The 18,460-nt window shown below is 34.9% G+C and overlaps 1 protein-coding gene across 1 annotated transcript; it reads right to left on the reverse strand.

The window, feature by feature from the left end:
* Positions 1 to 426: 426 nt before the first annotated feature.
* LOC132551911 (calumenin-like) lies at positions 427 to 16,981 on the reverse strand. The gene is made up of 8 exons (XM_060216055.1): positions 16,940 to 16,981; positions 15,338 to 15,375; positions 14,028 to 14,108; positions 13,043 to 13,173; positions 12,645 to 12,835; positions 1,499 to 1,671; positions 997 to 1,057; positions 427 to 431 (listed from the first exon to the last, which is right to left on the reverse strand). The coding sequence occupies exons 3-8, from the start codon at positions 14,085 to 14,087 to the stop codon at positions 427 to 429; spliced, it is 621 nt and encodes a 206-aa protein (XP_060072038.1). The 5' UTR covers positions 14,088 to 14,108; positions 15,338 to 15,375; positions 16,940 to 16,981.
* Between the last annotated feature and the right edge of the window lie 1,479 nt (positions 16,982 to 18,460).

Here is an 18,460-nt window from a genome sequence, read left to right on the forward strand (position 1 = left end):
TACAACAAAAACACAAAGTATTTCCTCCTTAGATAGAACATTATCCTACAACAATAAAAACACAAAGTATTTCCTCCTTAGATAGAACATTATCCTACAACAACAAAAACACAAAGTATTTCTTCCTTAGATAGAACATTATCCTACAACAACAAAAACACAAAGTATTTCCTCCTTAGATAGAACATTATCCTACAACAACAAAAACACAAAGTATTTCCTCCTTAGATAGAACATTATCCTACAACAATAAAAACACAAAGTATTTCTTCCTTAGATAGAACATTATCCTACAACAATAAAAACACAAAGTATTTCCTCCTTAGATAGAACATTATCCTACAACAAAAACACAAAGTATTTTCTCCTTAGATAGAACATTATCCTACAACATAAACACAAAGTATTTTCTCCTTAGATAGAACATCATCCTACAACAAAAACAAAAAGTATTTCCTCCTTAGATAGAACATTATCCTACAACAACAAAAACACAAAGTATTTCCTCCTTAGATATAACATTATCCTACAACATAAACACAAAGTATTTCCTCCTTAGATAGAACATTATCCTACAACAACAAAAACACAAAGTATTCCCTCCTTAGATAGAACATTATCCTACAAAAACAAAAACACAAAGTATTTCCTCCTTAGATAGAACATTATCCTACAACAACAAAAACACAAAGTATCTATTTCGCCACTCTCAAGAAATGCATGTAGCGATAATAATGCTTAAAGACAGACTTACTTCTCACAGTTGAATGTGGAAGTGTATTACTATTCGCAGCCACTTTCCCTTCATGTTCGAAATCTGGTTATTTTTTTCACCCAGATTATATAGTCAGAACCTAGTGCTCACTTGGTTTTTAACAACGGCATAAATCGGAATTGACAGACTATTTACAAGTTTCTAATTGATGGTGAAGTGCACCTCACAGCCCGTCAACTGACGAAAGTGTTTAATAAAAGTAGAAAGGAACTTTAACTTACCAGCGAACTCATCTATGTCAATTTTACCGTCGCCATTTGTATCGAGCATGTCTGTATATTCCTGCAACAAAAAAACAAAAAGTGTCATTAATTCATCCAAGTCGATCACGGTAAACTAAGGGGTGGGTAAGGGGTGTTGGCTGAACCAATGGGAGGGGTGGAGGTTGACAGTGACAATGTTGTACTAAGGGGTGGGTGGGTGGGGGTTGACAGTTACAATTAAAGGTGAACTAATGGGGGTGGTAGAGTTGACAGTGACAATGTTGTACTAAGGGAAGGGTCGGATGAGGTCCTTTTATTGTAGTGAGGGCCCGGTAACCAGGACGAAACGGAGGTTAGCTTTTTGTAGCGAGGGCCTGGTAACATGTAACAGAAAGCTTAATACTCAACGTCAAACCAAAAGTTTTCATGCCGAGGTTATCAAACCCTTATCCTTCCATCTACACCAGCAAATGATTGCTCTCTTTTGTATAAACCCCCTCGTCCTTTTGATAATTCTTACCAGTACAGGAATATCCTTAGTGTGTTTGCCCTCCTCGGGGTGGATGAAATACATGAATTCCGCTTTCGTCAGAAGATTATCCTTGTTAGCATCGGCGGCCTCCCAACGTCGTCTTTCCTCCTTCACCCTGGCCCTTTTGGTATAAAGAGGTGAGTGGGGACTATCGGGGTTCTCTGTAAAGTATACACTAAACAGCTCAATACACGTTACATAGAGGTTAACGCAAGATCTCACAACAGAACATGTAAAACAGTCGTAATACACCTGTCTATTACAGAGAACTTCTACAACAGTTGTAATACACCTGTCTATTATAGAGAACTAGTAAAGCAGTCGTAATACACCTGTCTATTATAGAGAACTTACACAACAGTCGTAATACACCTGTCTATTATAGAGAACTTATAAAACAGTCGTAATACACCTGTCTATTACAGAGAACTTGTAAAACAGTCGTAATACACCTGTCTATTATAGAGAACTTGTAAAACAGTCGTAATACACCTGTCTATTATAGAGAACTTGTAAAACAGTCGTAATACATCTGTCTATTACAGGGAACTTGTAAAACAGTCGTAATACACCTGTCTATTACAGAGAACTTGTAAAACAGTCGTAATACACCTGTCTATTACAGAGAACTTCAGTAACATAGCAGTGATAGAGAACTTGTAATACAGTAACATACCAGTGATAGAGAACTTGTAATACAGTAATACAGTAGTGCTAGAGTGATACAGAACAGTGTAAACACTTGTAATACATAACAGTGATAGAGAAAGTGTAATACAGAAACATACCAGTGATAGAGAACTTGTAATACAGTAATACAGCTGTGATAGAGAACTTGTAATACAGTAATACAGCTGTGATAGAGAACTTGTAATACAGTAACACAACAGTGATAGAGAACTTGTAATACAGTAATATACCAGTGATATAGAGAACTTGTACAGTACAGTAATACATAACAGTGATAGAGAACTTGTAATACAGTAACACAACAGTGATAGAGAACTTGTAATACAGTAACACAATAGTGATAGAGAGCTTGTAATACAGTAACATAGCAGTGATAGAGAACTTGTAATACAGTAACATACCAGTGATAGAGAACTTGTAATACAGTAACACAGTAGTGATAGAGAACTTGTAATACAGTAATACAGCTGTGATAGAGAACTTGTAATACTGCAACACAACAGTGATAGAGAACTTGTAATACAGTAACACAATAGTGATAGAGAACTTGTAATACAGTAACATACCAGTGATAGAGAACTTGTAATACAGTAATATAGCAGTGATAGATAACTTGTAATACAGTAACATAGCAGTGATAGAGAACATGTAATACAGTAACATAGCAGTGATAGAGAACTTGTAATACAGTAACATACAGTGAATACAGTGATAGAGAACTTGTAATACAGTAACACAACAGTGATAGAGAACTTGTAATACAGTAATAGCAGTGATAGAGAACTTGTAATACAGTGATATATATACAGTAACACAACAGTGATAGAGAACCAGTGTAATACAGTAACACAGCAGTGATAGAGAACTTGTAATACAGTAACACAACAGTGATAGAGAACTTGTAATACAGTAACACAACCAGTGATAGAGAACTTGTAATAATAGCAGTGATAGAGAACTTGTAATACCGTAACATAGCAGTGATAGAAAACTTGTAATACAGTAACAAAGTAGCGATAGAGAACTTGTAATATAGAAACACAACAGTGATAGAGAACTTGTAATACAGTACAGTAACACTAGTGATATACCAGTGATAGAGAACCTGTAATACCGTAACATAGCAGTGATAGAGAACTTGTAATACAGTAACACAGCAGTGATAGAGAACTTGTAATACAGTAACATAGCAGTGATAGAGAACTTGTAATACAGTAACATACCAGTGATAGAGAACTTGTAATACAGTAACACAGTAGTGATAGAGAACTTGTAAAACAGTAATACAATAGTGATAGAGAACTTGTAATACAGTAATATAACAGTGATAGAGAACTTGTAATACAGTAACACAACAGTGATATAGAACTTATGATACAGTAACACAATAGTGATAGAGAACTTGTAATACCGTAACATAGCAGTGATAGAGAACTTGTAATACAGTAACATAGCAGTGATAGAGAACTTGTAATACAGTAACATAGCAGTGATAGAGAACATGTAATACAGTAACATAGCAGTGATATAGAACTTGTGATACAGTAACACAATAGTGATAGAGAACTTGTAATACCGTAACATAGCAGTGATAGAGAACTTGTAATACAGTAACATAGCAGTGATATAGAACTGGTATTACAGTAACATAGCAGTGATAGAGAACTGGTAACACAGTAACATACCAGTGATAGAGAACTTGTACTACAGTAATACAGCTGTGATAGAGAAAGTGTAATACAGAAACATACCAGTGATAGAGAACTTGTAATACAGTAATACAGCTGTGATAGAGAACTTGTAATACAGTAATACAGCTGTGATAGAGAACTTGTAATACAGTAACACAACAGTGATAGAGAACTTGTAATACAGTAATATACCAGTGATAGAAAACATGTAATACAGGAACACAACAGTGATAGATAACTTGTAATACAGTAATATACCAGTGATAGAGAACTTGTAATACAGTAACACAACAGTGATAGAGAACTTGTAATACAGTAATATAACAGTGATAGAGAACTTGTAATACAGTAACACAACAGTGATAGAGAACTTGTAATACAGTAATATACCAGTGATAGAGAACATGTCATACAGTAATATAACAGTGATAGAGAACTTGTAATACAGTAACACAACAGTGATATAGAACTTGTGATACAGTAACACAATAGTGATAGAGAACTTGTAATACAGCAACACAACAGTGATAGAGAACTTGTAATACAGTAATACAGCTGTGATAGAGAACTTGTAATACAGTAACACAGTAGTGATAGATAACTTGTAATACAGTAATATGCCAGTGATAGAGAACTTGTAATACAGTAATACAGCTGTGATAGAGAACTTGTAATACAGTAACACAACAGTGATAGAGAACTTGTAATACAGTAACACAATAGTGATAGAGAACTTGTAATACAGTAACATAGCAGTGATAGAGAACTTGTAATACAGTAACATAGCAGTGATAGAGAACTTGTAATACAGTAACACAGTAGTGATAGATAACTTGTAAAACAGTAATACAATAGTGATAGAGAACTTGTAATACAGTAACATACCAGTGATAGAGAACTTGTAATACAGTAATATAGCAGTGATAGATAACTTGTAATACAGTAATACCGCTGTGATAGAGAACTTGTAATACAGCAACACAACAGTGATAGAGAACTTGTAATACAGTAACACAGTAGTGATAGATAACTTGTAATACAGTAATATAGCAGTGATATAGAACTTGTAATACAGTAACACAGTAGTGATAGATAACTTGTAATACAGTAATATAGCAGTGATATAGAACTTGAACAGTAACACAGCAGTGTAAGAACTTGTAATACAGTAATATAGCAGTGATATAGAACTTGTAATACAGTAACACAGTAGTGATAGATAACTTGTAATACAGTAATATAGCAGTGATATAGAACTGGTATTACAGTAACATAGCAGTGATAGAGAACCTGTAATACAGTAACATAGCAGTGATAGAGAACTGGTAACACAGTAACATACCAGTGATAGAAAACTTGTACTACAGTAATACAGCTGTGATAGGAAACTTGTAATACAGTAACATACCAGTGATAGAGAACTTGTAATAAAATAATACAGCTGTGATAGAGAACTTGTAATACAGTAATACACCAGTGATAGAGAACTTGTAATACAGTAATATAACAGTAATAGAGAACTTGTAATACAGTAACACAACTGTGATAGAGAACTTGTAATACAGTAATATACCAGTGATAGAGAACTTGTAATACAGTAACATAGCAGTGATAGAGAACATGTAATACAGTAACATAGCAGTGATAGAGAACTTGTAATACAGAAACACAACAGTGTTAGAGAACTTGTAATACAGTAATATACCAGTGATAGAGAATATGTCATACAGTAATATAACAGTGATAGAGAACTTGTAATACAGTAACACAACAGTGATAGAGAACTTGTAATACAGTAACACAATAGTGATAGAGAGCTTGTAATACAGTAACATAGCAGTGATAGAGAACTTGTAATAAAATAATACAGCTGTGATAGAGAACTTGTAATACAGTAATATAGCAGTGATAGATAACTTGTAATACAGAATATAACTTGTGATAGAGAACAGTAATACAGTAATAAACAGTGATAGAGAAGTAATACAGTAATACAGTAACAGCAGTGATAGAGAACTTGTAATACAGTAACACAATAGTGATAGAGAACTTGTAATACAGTAACATATCAGTGATAGAGAACTTGTAATACAGTAACATACCAGTGATAGAGAACTTGTAATACAGTAATATAGCAGTGATAGATAACTTGTAATACAGTAATACCGCTGTGATAGAGAACTTGTAATACAGCAACACAACAGTGATAGAGAACTTGTAATACAGTAATACAGCTGTGATAGAGAACTTGTAATACAGTAACACAGTAGTGATAGATAACTTGTAATACAGTAATACAGCAGTGATAGAGAACTTGTAATACAGTAATACAGCTGTGATAGAGAACTTGTAATACAGTAACATACCAGTGATAGAGAACTTGTAATACAGTAATACACCAGTGATAGAGAACTTGTAATACAGTAATATAGCAGTGATAGAGAACTTGTAATACAGTAACATACAGTCAGTGATAGAGAACTTGTAATACAGTAATACAGCAACAGTGATAGAGAACTTGTAATACAGTAATACACCAGTGATAGAGAACTTGTAAACAGTAATACACATAGCAGTGATAGAGAACTTGTAATACAGTAACATACAGTGATAGAGAACTGTAATACAGTAAATACAGAGAACTTGTAATACAGTAATATACCAGTGATAGAGAACTTGTAATACAGTAATATACAGTGATAGAGAACTTGTAATACAGCGCAGTATGTGTGTAATACAGTAACAGAACTTGTAAGAACAGTAATACACCTGTCTAGCAGTGATAGAGAACTTGTAAACAGTAACACAGTCTGTGATAGAGAACTTGTAATACAGTAATACATGTCCAGTGATAGAGAACTTGTAATACAGTAATACACCAGTGATAGAGAACTTGTAATACAGTAACACAGCAGTGATAGAGAACTTGTAAAACAGTAATACAGCAGTAATACACCTGTAGTGATAGAGAACTTGTAATACAGTCGTAATACACCTGTCTATATAGAGAACAGTAACAACAGTGTAATAACCTGTCTATTATAGAGAACTTGTACAGTAAAACAGTCGTAATACACCTGTCTATTACAGAGAACTTGTAATACACCTGTCTATTACAGAGAACTTGTACAACACCTGTCTATTATAGAGAACTTGTAAACAGTAATACACCTGTCTATTATAGAGAACTTGTAAACAGTCGTAATACACCAGTAGAGAAGTTGTAATACACCTGTCTATTATAGAGAACTAGTAAAGCAGTCGTAATACACCTGTCTATTATAGAGAACTTACACAACAGTCGTTATACACCTGTCTATTATAGAGAACTTGTACAACAGTCGTAATACACCTGTCTATTATAGAGAACTTACACAACAGTCGTAATACACCTGTCTATTATAGAGAACTTACACAACAGTCGTAATACACCTGTCTATTATAGAGAACTTATAAAACAGTCGTAATACACCTGTCTATTACAGAGAACTTGTAAAACAGTCGTAATACACCTGTCTATTATAGAGAACTTGTAATAACAACATTATAGAGAACTTGTGTAATACACCTGTCAATTACAGAGAACTTGTAAAACAGTCGTAATACACCTGTCTATTACAGAGAACTTGTATAACAGTCGTAATACACCTGTCTATAATAGAGAACTTGTAAAACAGTCGTAATATACCTGTCTATTACAGAGAACTTGTAAAACAGTCGTAATACACCTGTCTATTACAGAGAACTTGTAAAACAGTCGTAATACACCTGTCTATTGTAGAGAACATGTACAACAGTCGTAATACACCTGTCTATTACAGAGAACATGTACAACAGTCGTAATACACCTGTCTATTATAGAGAACTTACACAACAGTCGTAATACATCTGTCTATTAGAGAACTTGTAAAACAGTCGTAATACACCTGTCTATTATAGAGAACTTGTACACAACAGTCGTAATACACCTGTCTTGTATTAATACACCTGTCTATAGAGAAGTAAACAGAACTGTCTATTATAGAGAACTTGTAAACAGTCGTAATACACCTGTCTATTACAGAGAACTTGTAAAACAGTAATACACCTGTCTATTATAGAGAACTTGTAAAACCTGTAATACATTGTCTAGAGAACTTGTAATACACCTGTCTATTATAGAGAACTTGTAAAACAGTCGTAATACATAGAGAACTGTCTATATTACAGAGAACTTGTAAAACAGTAATACACCTGTCTAAGAGAACTTGTAAAACAGTCGTCTATTATAGAGAACTTGTACAACAGTCGTAATACACCTGTCTATTACAGAGAACTTGTACAACAGTCGTAATACACCTGTCTATTACAGAGAACTTGTAAAACAGTCGTAATACATCTGTCTATTATGGAGAACTTGTAAAACAGTCGTAATACACCTGTCTATTATAGAGAACTAGTAAAGCAGTCGTAATACACCTGTCTATTATAGAGAACTTGTAAAACAGTCGTAATACACCTGTAGAGAACTTGTAAAACAGTCGTAATACACCTGTCTATTACAGAGAACTTGTAAAACAGTCGTAATACATCTGTCTATTACAGAGAACTTGTAAAACAGTCGTAATACACCTGTCTATTATAGAGAACTTGTAAAACAGTCGTAATACACCTGTCTATTATAGAGAACTTGTAAAACAGTCGTAATACACCTGTCTATTATAGAGAACTTGTAAAACAGTCGTAATACACCTGTCTATTATAGAGAACTTGTAAAACAGTCGTAATACACCTGTCTATTATAGAGAACTTGTAAAACGTAATACAAACAGAACTTGTAAAACAGTCGTAATACACCTGTCTATTATAGAGAACTTGTAAAACACCTGTCTATTATAGAGAACTTGTAAAACAGTCGTAATACACCTGTCTATTATAGAGAACTTGTAAAACAGTCGTAATACACCTGTCTATTATAGAGAACTTGTAAAACAGTCGTAATACACCTGTCTATTACAGAGAACTTGTACAACAGTCGTAATACACCTGTCTATTATAGAGAACTTGTAAAACAGTCGTAATACACCTGTCTATTACAGAGAACTTGTACAACAGTCAACAGTCGTAATACACCTGTCTATTACAGAGAACTTGTAAAACAGTCGTAATACACCTGTCTATTACAGAGAACTTGTAAAACAGTCGTAATACACCTGTCTATTACAGAGAACTTGTAAAACAGTCGTAATACACCTGTCTATTATAGAGAACTTGTAAAACAGTCGTAATACACCTGTCTATTACAGAGAACTTGTACAACAGTCGTAATACACCTGTCTATTATAGAGAACTTATAAAACAGTCGTAATACACCTGTCTATTACAGAGAACTTGTAAAACAGTCGTAATACACCTGTCTATTATAGAGAACTTACACAACAGTCGTAATACACCTGTCTATTATAGAGAACTTGTAAAACAGTCGTAATACACCTGTCTATTATAGAGAACTTGTACAACAGTCGTAATACACCTGTCTATTACAGAGAACTTGTAAAACAGTCGTAATACACCTGTCTATTATAGAGAACTTGTACAACAGTCGTAATACACCTGTCTATTATAGAGAACTTACACAACAGTCGTAATACACCTGTCTATTATTACAGGGAACTTGTAAAACAGTCGTAATACACCTGTCTATTACAGAGAACTTGTAAAACAGTCGTAATACACCTGTCTATTACAGAGAACTTGTAAAACAGTCGTAATACACCTGTCTATTATAGAGAACTTGTAAAACAGTCGTAATACACCTGTCTATTACAGAGAACTTGTAAAACAGTCGTAATACACCTGTCTATTACAGAGAACTTGTAAAACAGTCGTAATACACCTGTCTATTACAGAGAACTTGTAAAACAGTCGTAATACACCTGTCTATTACAGAGAACTTAAAACAGTCGTAATACACCTGTCTATTATAGAGAACTTGTAAAACAGTCGTAATACACCTGTCTATTATAGAGAACTTGTAAAACAGTCGTAATACACCTGTCTATTATAGAGAACTTGTAAAACAGTCGTAATACACCTGTCTATTATAGAGAACTTGTACAACACCTGTCTATTACAGAGAACTTGTAAAACAGTCGTAATACACCTGTCTATTATAGAGAACTTGTACAACAGTCGTAATACACCTGACTATTATAGAGAACTTACACAACAGTCGTAATACACCTGTCTATTATAGAGAACTTATAAAACAGTCGTAATACACCTGTCTATTACAGAGAACTTGTACAACAGTCGTAATACACCTGTCTATTATAGAGAACTTGTAAAACAGTCGTAATACACCTGTCTATTACAGAGAACTTGTAAAACAGTCGTAATACACCTGTCTATTACAGAGAACTTGTAAAACAGTCGTAATACACCTGTCTATTACAGAGAACTTGTAAAACAGTCGTAATACACCTGTCTATTACAGAGAACTTGTAAAACAGTCGTAATACACCTGTCTATTACAGAGAACTTGTAAAACAGTCGTAATACACCTGTCTATTACAGAGAACTTGTAAAACAGTCGTAATACACCTGTCTATTATAGAGAACTTGTAAAACAGTCGTAATACACCTGTCTATTACAGAGAACTTGTACAACAGTCGTAATACACCTGTCTATTACAGAGAACTTGTAAAACAGTCGTAATACACCTGTCTATTACAGAAGACAGAGAACTTGTAAAACAGTCGTAATACACCTGTCTATTACAGAGAACTTGTAAAACAGTCGTAATACACCTGTCTATTACAGAGAACTTGTAAAACAGTCGTAATACACCTGTCTATTACAGAGAACTTGTAAAACAGTCGTAATACACCTGTCTATTACAGAGAACTTGTAAAACAGTCGTAATACACCTGTCTATTACAGAGAACTTGTAAAACAGTCGTAATACACCTGTCTATTACAGAGAACTTGTAAAACAGTCGTAATACACCTGTCTATTACAGAGAACTTGTAAAACAGTCGTAATACACCTGTCTATTATAGAGAACTTGTACAACAGTCGTAATACACCTGTCTATTATAGAGAACTTGTACAACAGTCGTAATACACCTGTCTATTACAGAGAACTTGTACAACAGTCGTAATACACCTGTCTATTATAGAGAACTTGTAAAACAGTCGTAATACACCTGTCTATTATAGAGAACTTGTACAACAGTCGTAATACACCTGTCTATTATAGAGAACTTGTAAAACAGTCGTAATATACCTGTCTATTACAGAGAACTTGTAAAACAGTCGTAAACAGTCGTAATACACCTGTCTATTATAGAGAACTTGTAAAACAGTCGTAATACATCTGTCTATTACAGGGAACTTGTAAAACAGTCGTAATACACCTGTCTATTATAGAGAACTTGTACAACAGTCGTAATACACCTGTCTATTATAGAGAACTTGTACAACAGTCGTAATACACCTGTCTATTACAGAGAACTTGTACAACAGTCGTAATACACCTGTCTATTACAGAGAACTTGTACAACAGTCGTAATACACCTGTCTATTACAGAGAACTTGTAAAACAGTCGTAATACACCTGTCTATTACAGAGAACTTGTAAAACAGTCGTAATACACCTGTCTATTACAGAGAACTTGTAAAACAGTCGTAATACACCTGTCTATTACAGAGAACTTGTAAAACAGTCGTAATACACCTGTCTATTACAGAGAACTTGTAAAACAGTCGTAATACACCTGTCTATTACAGAGAACTTGTAAAACAGTCGTAATACACCTGTCTATTACAGAGAACTTGTAAAACAGTCGTAATACACCTGTCTATTACAGAGAACTTGTAAAACAGTCGTAATACACCTGTCTATTACAGAGAACTTGTAAAACAGTCGTAATACACCTGTCTATTACAGAGAACTTGTAAAACAGTCGTAATACACCTGTCTATTACAGAGAACTTGTAAAACAGTCGTAATACACCTGTCTATTACAGAGAACTTGTACAACAGTCGTAATACACCTGTCTATTACAGAGAACTTGTAAAACAGTCGTAATACACCTGTCTATTACAGAGAACTTGTACAACAGTCGTAATACACCTGTCTATTATAGAGAACTTGTACAACAGTCGTAATACACCTGTCTATTATAGAGAACTTGTACAACAGTCGTAATACACCTGTCTATTACAGAGAACTTGTAAAACAGTCGTAATACACCTGTCTATTACAGAGAAGCCAAAGTATACATCAAGTTTTACTGTTCTGATTTAAATGCAAGCAATTAAAGTTGATCCAGAAAGGGCAACAATTCTATAAATAGGGTGCTGTGAGGTCCTTGATTGGTACAGTGTACATTGTTTTAGTATGACCAGTGTATACTCAATTTTCGGGAACCTGGCTTAACTGTGGGTAAAGTTATGTTCCGGATACAAAAGGACGGACAAAAGACGGGCGGACGGAGGAAGTGGTAACTATATTCTCCCTGCCCCTCGAGAATATTTGAGGGTGGAAGACACATAAAATACGTCATCACTGACGTGTCCTAAAAGGACAAAACAGCTGTACGATGCAGTTCTAACTCTAAATATGTATTGAAAGGTGTTATTTACTTGTGTGTTTTGTACGCGTGTTGTCTTTACATGTTACCAGTGTGGCACACTGTGTGTGATTTTGTTTTTGTCTGGCTGTATGTTCATGAATTTTAGTGATGCTTTTTTTGTGTTATACCTACCATCAAATTTTCCGAATGCCTTTTTGATAAAGGCTGACCACGATAATTTGCCATCTTCATGGTCATGATGAAGCCAGAGTCGGTTTGTGTCGTTGGCCACAAAGCTGGTGCGGACATACCAGATCCAGTCTGTGAGTTCCACTTCAGTAACCTTCCCGTCTCCGTTGTTATCTATCTTGTCCACGATCAGACTGTGTAGTAACAATGTCACAATGAATGACAAGACACCAAAGCAAAGGAGTGCTCGACAAAATATGATTGAGTTACTTACGAATCAATGTGATTGAGTTACCTACGAGTTAATGTGATTGAGTACCTACAAGTTAATGTGATTGAGTTACCTACAAGTTCATGTGATTGAGTTACCTACGAGTTAATGTTGACTGAAGACTACCTACCCAAGGCGCCGCTTACTCTCCGTTTCCGTCAGATGTTCGAACTCCTCTGCATTGTCCTTTCCTAAGAAGACCTCGTGGTCATAATGATCATTGTGTTTCCCGTCGATCTCATGGGGGAGGTCGGACAACGACTGTCATAACATATAACACGGTGTTTTAATATCAATAATTACTGTTCGAAAAAAGTTGAGAGGAAATTCATTCCTTTCCTAGGCTTTTTCAAAAACTTCACTTCGTTTTGCATTGCCTCCGGTCATAATTTTTATAACAATTTGGAAGGATACATCACTGGCCTAGTTTGTGGTCCGGTTAGAAAGACCTAGTCCCAGGGTTAGATTACCCGGTAAGAAAGACCTAGTCCCAGGGTTAAATTACCCGGTAAGAAAGACCTAGTCCCAGGGTTAAATTACCCGGTTAGAAAGACCTAGTCCCAGGGTTAAATTACCCGGTTAGAAAGACCTAGTCCCAGGGTTAGATTACCCGGTAAGAAAGACCTAGTCCCAGGGTTAAATTACCCGGTAAGAAAGACCAAGTCCCAGGGTTAGATTACCCGGTAAGACAGACCTAGTCCCAGATTTAAATTACAGAAAAAATAATGTGCAATTTCTGTACTAAAGACAGACGAATAGGATTATGTATCTATAACTGAACGAAACTACTAATTACTGCCATTCACGCACGAGATCCTTTATATATTGTGAACTTTCTATCTTTATATCCATTTTTTATCCCCATCATCTCTAAAAACCAAACATGAACAAAGGATTTTGGTTTAAAGAGCTTTCTTTCTATAACTATGTCCTTTAAAACACAAAACCAAGAGTCGAGGATGGACCATTCATACAACTTAACATACCGATATAGTTAGTAACCATGAGAGGCATACGTCTCAGCCTCTTTTTGTCATCATTTCATATCCATAATGATTTAAGATGGTGACCACCTGATCTAAGTATGACTCGGATACGATACTATTTGTACTTACCAATGCACGAGAACCAGTGACAATCACAAACAACAACACTGCCAATCGCTGGATACGCATGTTGAACGTCTGAAATAAAAACTGAAACATCCTCCGGTCATCCCAACCCGTCTACATACATACACACGAACGAGCTTTCAACTACTACCCTCCCTGCAAACCCGCAAAAGCTTACACGTGTGATACACAACCATGTCACTACTGGCACGTGTACACTGAATTAAGATAAACACTTACACTGTGTAATTTATCCGTGCTCATATAACCACACGCGTGCTAAATGCATTTACTGGCCAACACACGTGTACACGTATATGTATGTGTGGTGCATCCGCACTCCAACGTGTACAAGTGTATAAACATGAACAGCTTCCTCCGCTGATAAGTCCGAGCAGCGCCACCTACTTTTAGGACAAGTTTACATCTAACTGAGGATTGTTTGTAAAAGCTTTATATGAACTGAAAATAATGTAAACGCGGATTCTGGACGACATCTCCTCTATAAAAACACGTTACATAACTTAACACATTTAATTAATGTATCAGGTCTCATATCAAGTGGCATTGATCGAGTAAAATGATCTCATACCATTACGGTCAAGTATTTGTTTTCAAATACATCAGTTATTCAGATATATCTCCAAGAAATATACACCACTAAGAAATCTCCGTAAGTATACGAGATAGCTCGTTTAGATAAAAATGTTGGTGTGTAAGTGTACTATCGTGAGATAGTTTTGATGAAGCTTTTGTTTGTCTTTAAATATCTGTATAAACCTCCATCAATACCAAATACTACAAAAACCAAGCTTATAGGTAGAATACATGGTGTAGTTGGCATACGTCCCAATTCTTATATATTTACTTTATACCAATAAATCCCTACAAGTACATGGATATGTTACATAGACTTACACACATGATTTTATGATGTACGAGTGTGTAATCAAATGTCCTTAATTACAAACAAATCAATTATTCAATGAATTCAAACAGAATGAAAAGTCTGGTTTTCTCATAGCAAGATAGCAAAATTCAGCGATGTAGAAATAATATCGTTTTGTAGAAAATTTGAAAAATCACGAAACAAAATAAGGAAATATTTCCAAATGCCGCCACAAAAAAATTAACAAAAACGGAAATCGGGAAAATTGTCTCTTCTGGAGTTATTACAAACCGGAAATGATCATAAAATGGAGTTATAGTAAACAAAAAGCTATCGCTTCCGAGAAAACCCTTTCCTATCTGATGTGACGATATACATACTTAGGTAGGATGTTGTGTGTTAGCGATGTTGTAATCATACTCACTCTCCATCCTTCCTTGTTTTCAAGCCAAAGTGTGTGAACTTTAATAATTCAAAATACAAATGTCAAAATATTGCCAGCATGAAATTACCATGTCTCATGAATGTACAGTTATTATGTAAAATAAAAATCTCAGTATACACGTCTGTACAATACATATGTGTCAAAGCAATGTTGACACTATATGCATTTAACGTTCACATTAAGTGGGTGAGTCAAAATAACGTTCACATTAAGTGGATGAGTCAAAATAACGTTCACATTAAGTGGATGAGTCAAAATAACGTTCACATTAAGTGGATGAGTCAAAATAACGTTTACATTAAGTGAACGAGTCAAAATGAGTCAAAATAACGCTCACATTAAGTGGATGGGTCAAAACTACGTTCACATTAAGTGGATGGGTCAAAATAACGTTCACATTAAGTGGATGAGTCAAAATAACGTTTACATTAAGTGAACGAGTCAAAATAACGTTCACATTAAGTGGATGAGTCAAAAATACGTTCACATTAAGTGGATGTGTCAAAAATACATTCACATTAAGTGAATGAGTCAAAATAATGTTCAAATGAAGTGGATTGGTCAAAATAACGATCACACTTAGGGAATGAGTTATAATAACGTTCACATTAAGTGGATGAGTGAAAATTATGTTTGCATTAGATGCATGCGTCAAAATAAAACCGGCAAGATATTTAGGAGTCAAAATAAAATCTATCTAATACACTTGAGTCAATCTAAAATCTGCACATTAGCATTCATATCATGTCATAAGCCGCATAAAATAGGTGTTTCTGTAAAGATATAAGAGTGCTTGTAAAGTCTGTGTAATACATTTGTCATAATCATATTTCGATTTTTTTTCATAATGTATTCTGCAGAAAAGTTTTCTTTTTCCGTTTTTTCCGTTTAATTATTTTTTAAAAATTATATCTAAATAATTTCAAAAAGATACAACACGAAAAACAAATTGCCTGGTTCCTTCATCACAAAACCTAGCATAGCAGGTGGCTGTTACTGTAGGATATGGTGAGAAGTAGCTCTGTTGAGTGATGACGTGTCAGCTATCCCATAGGGAGTTAATATAGCAGAGCCACTGTTATACATATCATACCACATAGCAGCCAAGCGATCGTTATATCAGAGACGTATCCATGTCTCTGGTTATATCAAATATACCATACAAATTCACATTTTGGAACCAAAGGACTTCTTTCCTCGCAACCTTGCAAACAAATTCTAATTTTGATACAGCAAAAAGTCTAGAAAATAATTTCGTATTTTCTAAAATTGCTGAAACATTTCCGACATATGTCATATTATGTTTGGTAGTAATTTAAAAAATACATTTATACCACAATATCCTCTAGTTTGAAATAAGAACAAGAGATGATAAGTTTTCGCCTACAGGCTTGGTAAGTAAACCTTTGAACCCAAGGTTTGTACAGATAGAGGGGTTTGCTAACAAGGCCGTCACAACTACATGTAAACACAAATCACATGTAAATGTCTGCACTATTGGTACGTATCATATCCTGTATGTCCGTGCTACTACCTCCGTCCAGTACAGGGTGGTGATGGACTAGTGTGACAAACACTTACCTGCAGACAGGCACAAGAACAGTACGGATGAAGCAGGGCTTTCTTTTCTGAGAGAATATTTGACAGGGGTTTGGTCTCTTTATTCAGGGGGGATTCTTCTAGAATCCTCTGCATGGACTACAGCCAATCAAAATAACCCTTTAAAATTAATGACCAATCAGAAAACTGCCAACGTGGAGTGTCGTTCTCACATTTTGGGTAATATGATACGATTTCTTACTTCTGTTTGGCAGACTACAGATTTTAAGCATACACAATTAGTAGTTATTTACATATATATATGTTAAGAGTGTTGCATCAGAATTGTAGGTCCATGATTCCATGGAAACTATCTATAATATTTCAGTTGTTTCATCATCCTAAAGAAACTACCATGATCGTGTCGTAAAACTGCCGTGATGAAGACGTTACAGTGTTAAGAGAATTTCGGACATAGAAAACTGTTTATGTATAAACATAAAAACGCCATTCTACACCTTACTGGTACTTGACTGTCACCTAACTGTAGTAAATCGGTGATGTCCATCCTTGACTTACATTATTATGTTATGTATAGATATAACGGACCATATTACTGCCATTCGGCCTTCCAGCAGACGAATTCTGTGTCTCTCGACAGTTGTGACCTTTCAAACTGTAGGGGGGCTAAGTTGACGTAACAGTTAAACAACATCATATAGCTATTCTGTACACATGTACTGACTGGTCAACATCGTGGTACAATGTACATCAAAATACAGAGATAAAATTGCACAATATAAAAACTTTGAGGGTAGGGGTAGAGTGTACTACACAAGGCACATCACAAGTTTGAGGTAAGCCATGTGTGTTGAAGAAAGTAACTTATAAATGAGAATGAACCAAGCATAAACATAGAAAGATCTTGTTAATAATGATAAGCCATGCATGTTACAGAAAGCATTTTATTAATCAGGATTAGCCAAGTATGTTTACAGAAATCCTTTTGTTAGATAAATGAGGATTTGCTGGGTATATTGCAAAAAGAATCTTGTAAGACAAATTAGGATAAAATAGTCAAATAACATAAAGAATAGTTTTGACACCAGGTATGATCTATGTAATTGTTCTCCAAGTAGTGACGGTGAGTATACAGGGTCAATATATAATAGCGAGATATCTACTGAAGTCAGTCTCATTATCATTAAGTAAGTAATACGGTAAAATAATCGTGTAGGAGAAAAATAAATCCTGCATCTGATTAAATTGTTTTCTTTCTGGTACAAAAGTCATGTGATACGAAAGCTAGAGATTTCCCAGGTATATTAAAGAAGGCGAGGATAAGACAAACGAGGACTTACCAGTCATATTACAGAAGGCGAGGATAAGACAAACGAAGACAAACCAGTTATATAACAGAAAGCAAGGATAAGGCAAACGAGGACTTACCAGTTATATTACAGAAGGCGAGGATAAGACAAACGAGGATTAATCAGTTATATTACAGAAGGCGAGGATAAGACAAACGAGGATTAATTAGTTATATTACAGATGACAAGGATA

This window comes from Ylistrum balloti, unplaced genomic scaffold, assembly GCF_031769215.1.
Source record: "Ylistrum balloti isolate Yb309-2 unplaced genomic scaffold, AGI_CSIRO_Ybal_v1 Utg370226, whole genome shotgun sequence".
In the NCBI taxonomy this organism is placed as follows: Eukaryota; Metazoa; Mollusca; class Bivalvia; order Pectinida; family Pectinidae; genus Ylistrum; species Ylistrum balloti.

Bases quoted from the DNA above. Each gene is read 5' to 3' on its own strand.
- LOC132551911 (XM_060216055.1), bottom strand. From the start codon at position 14,087: ATGCGTATCCAGCGATTGGCAGTGTTGTTGTTTGTGATTGTCACTGGT. The intron at 13,174-14,027 runs GTAAGTACAAAT...ATGTTATGACAG, and splicing joins TCACTGGTTCTCGTGCATTG to TCGTTGTCCGACCTCCCCCA. The intron at 1,058-1,498 runs GTAAGAATTATC...TTTTTGTTGCAG, and splicing joins CTAAGGATATTCCTGTACTG to GAATATACAGACATGCTCGA.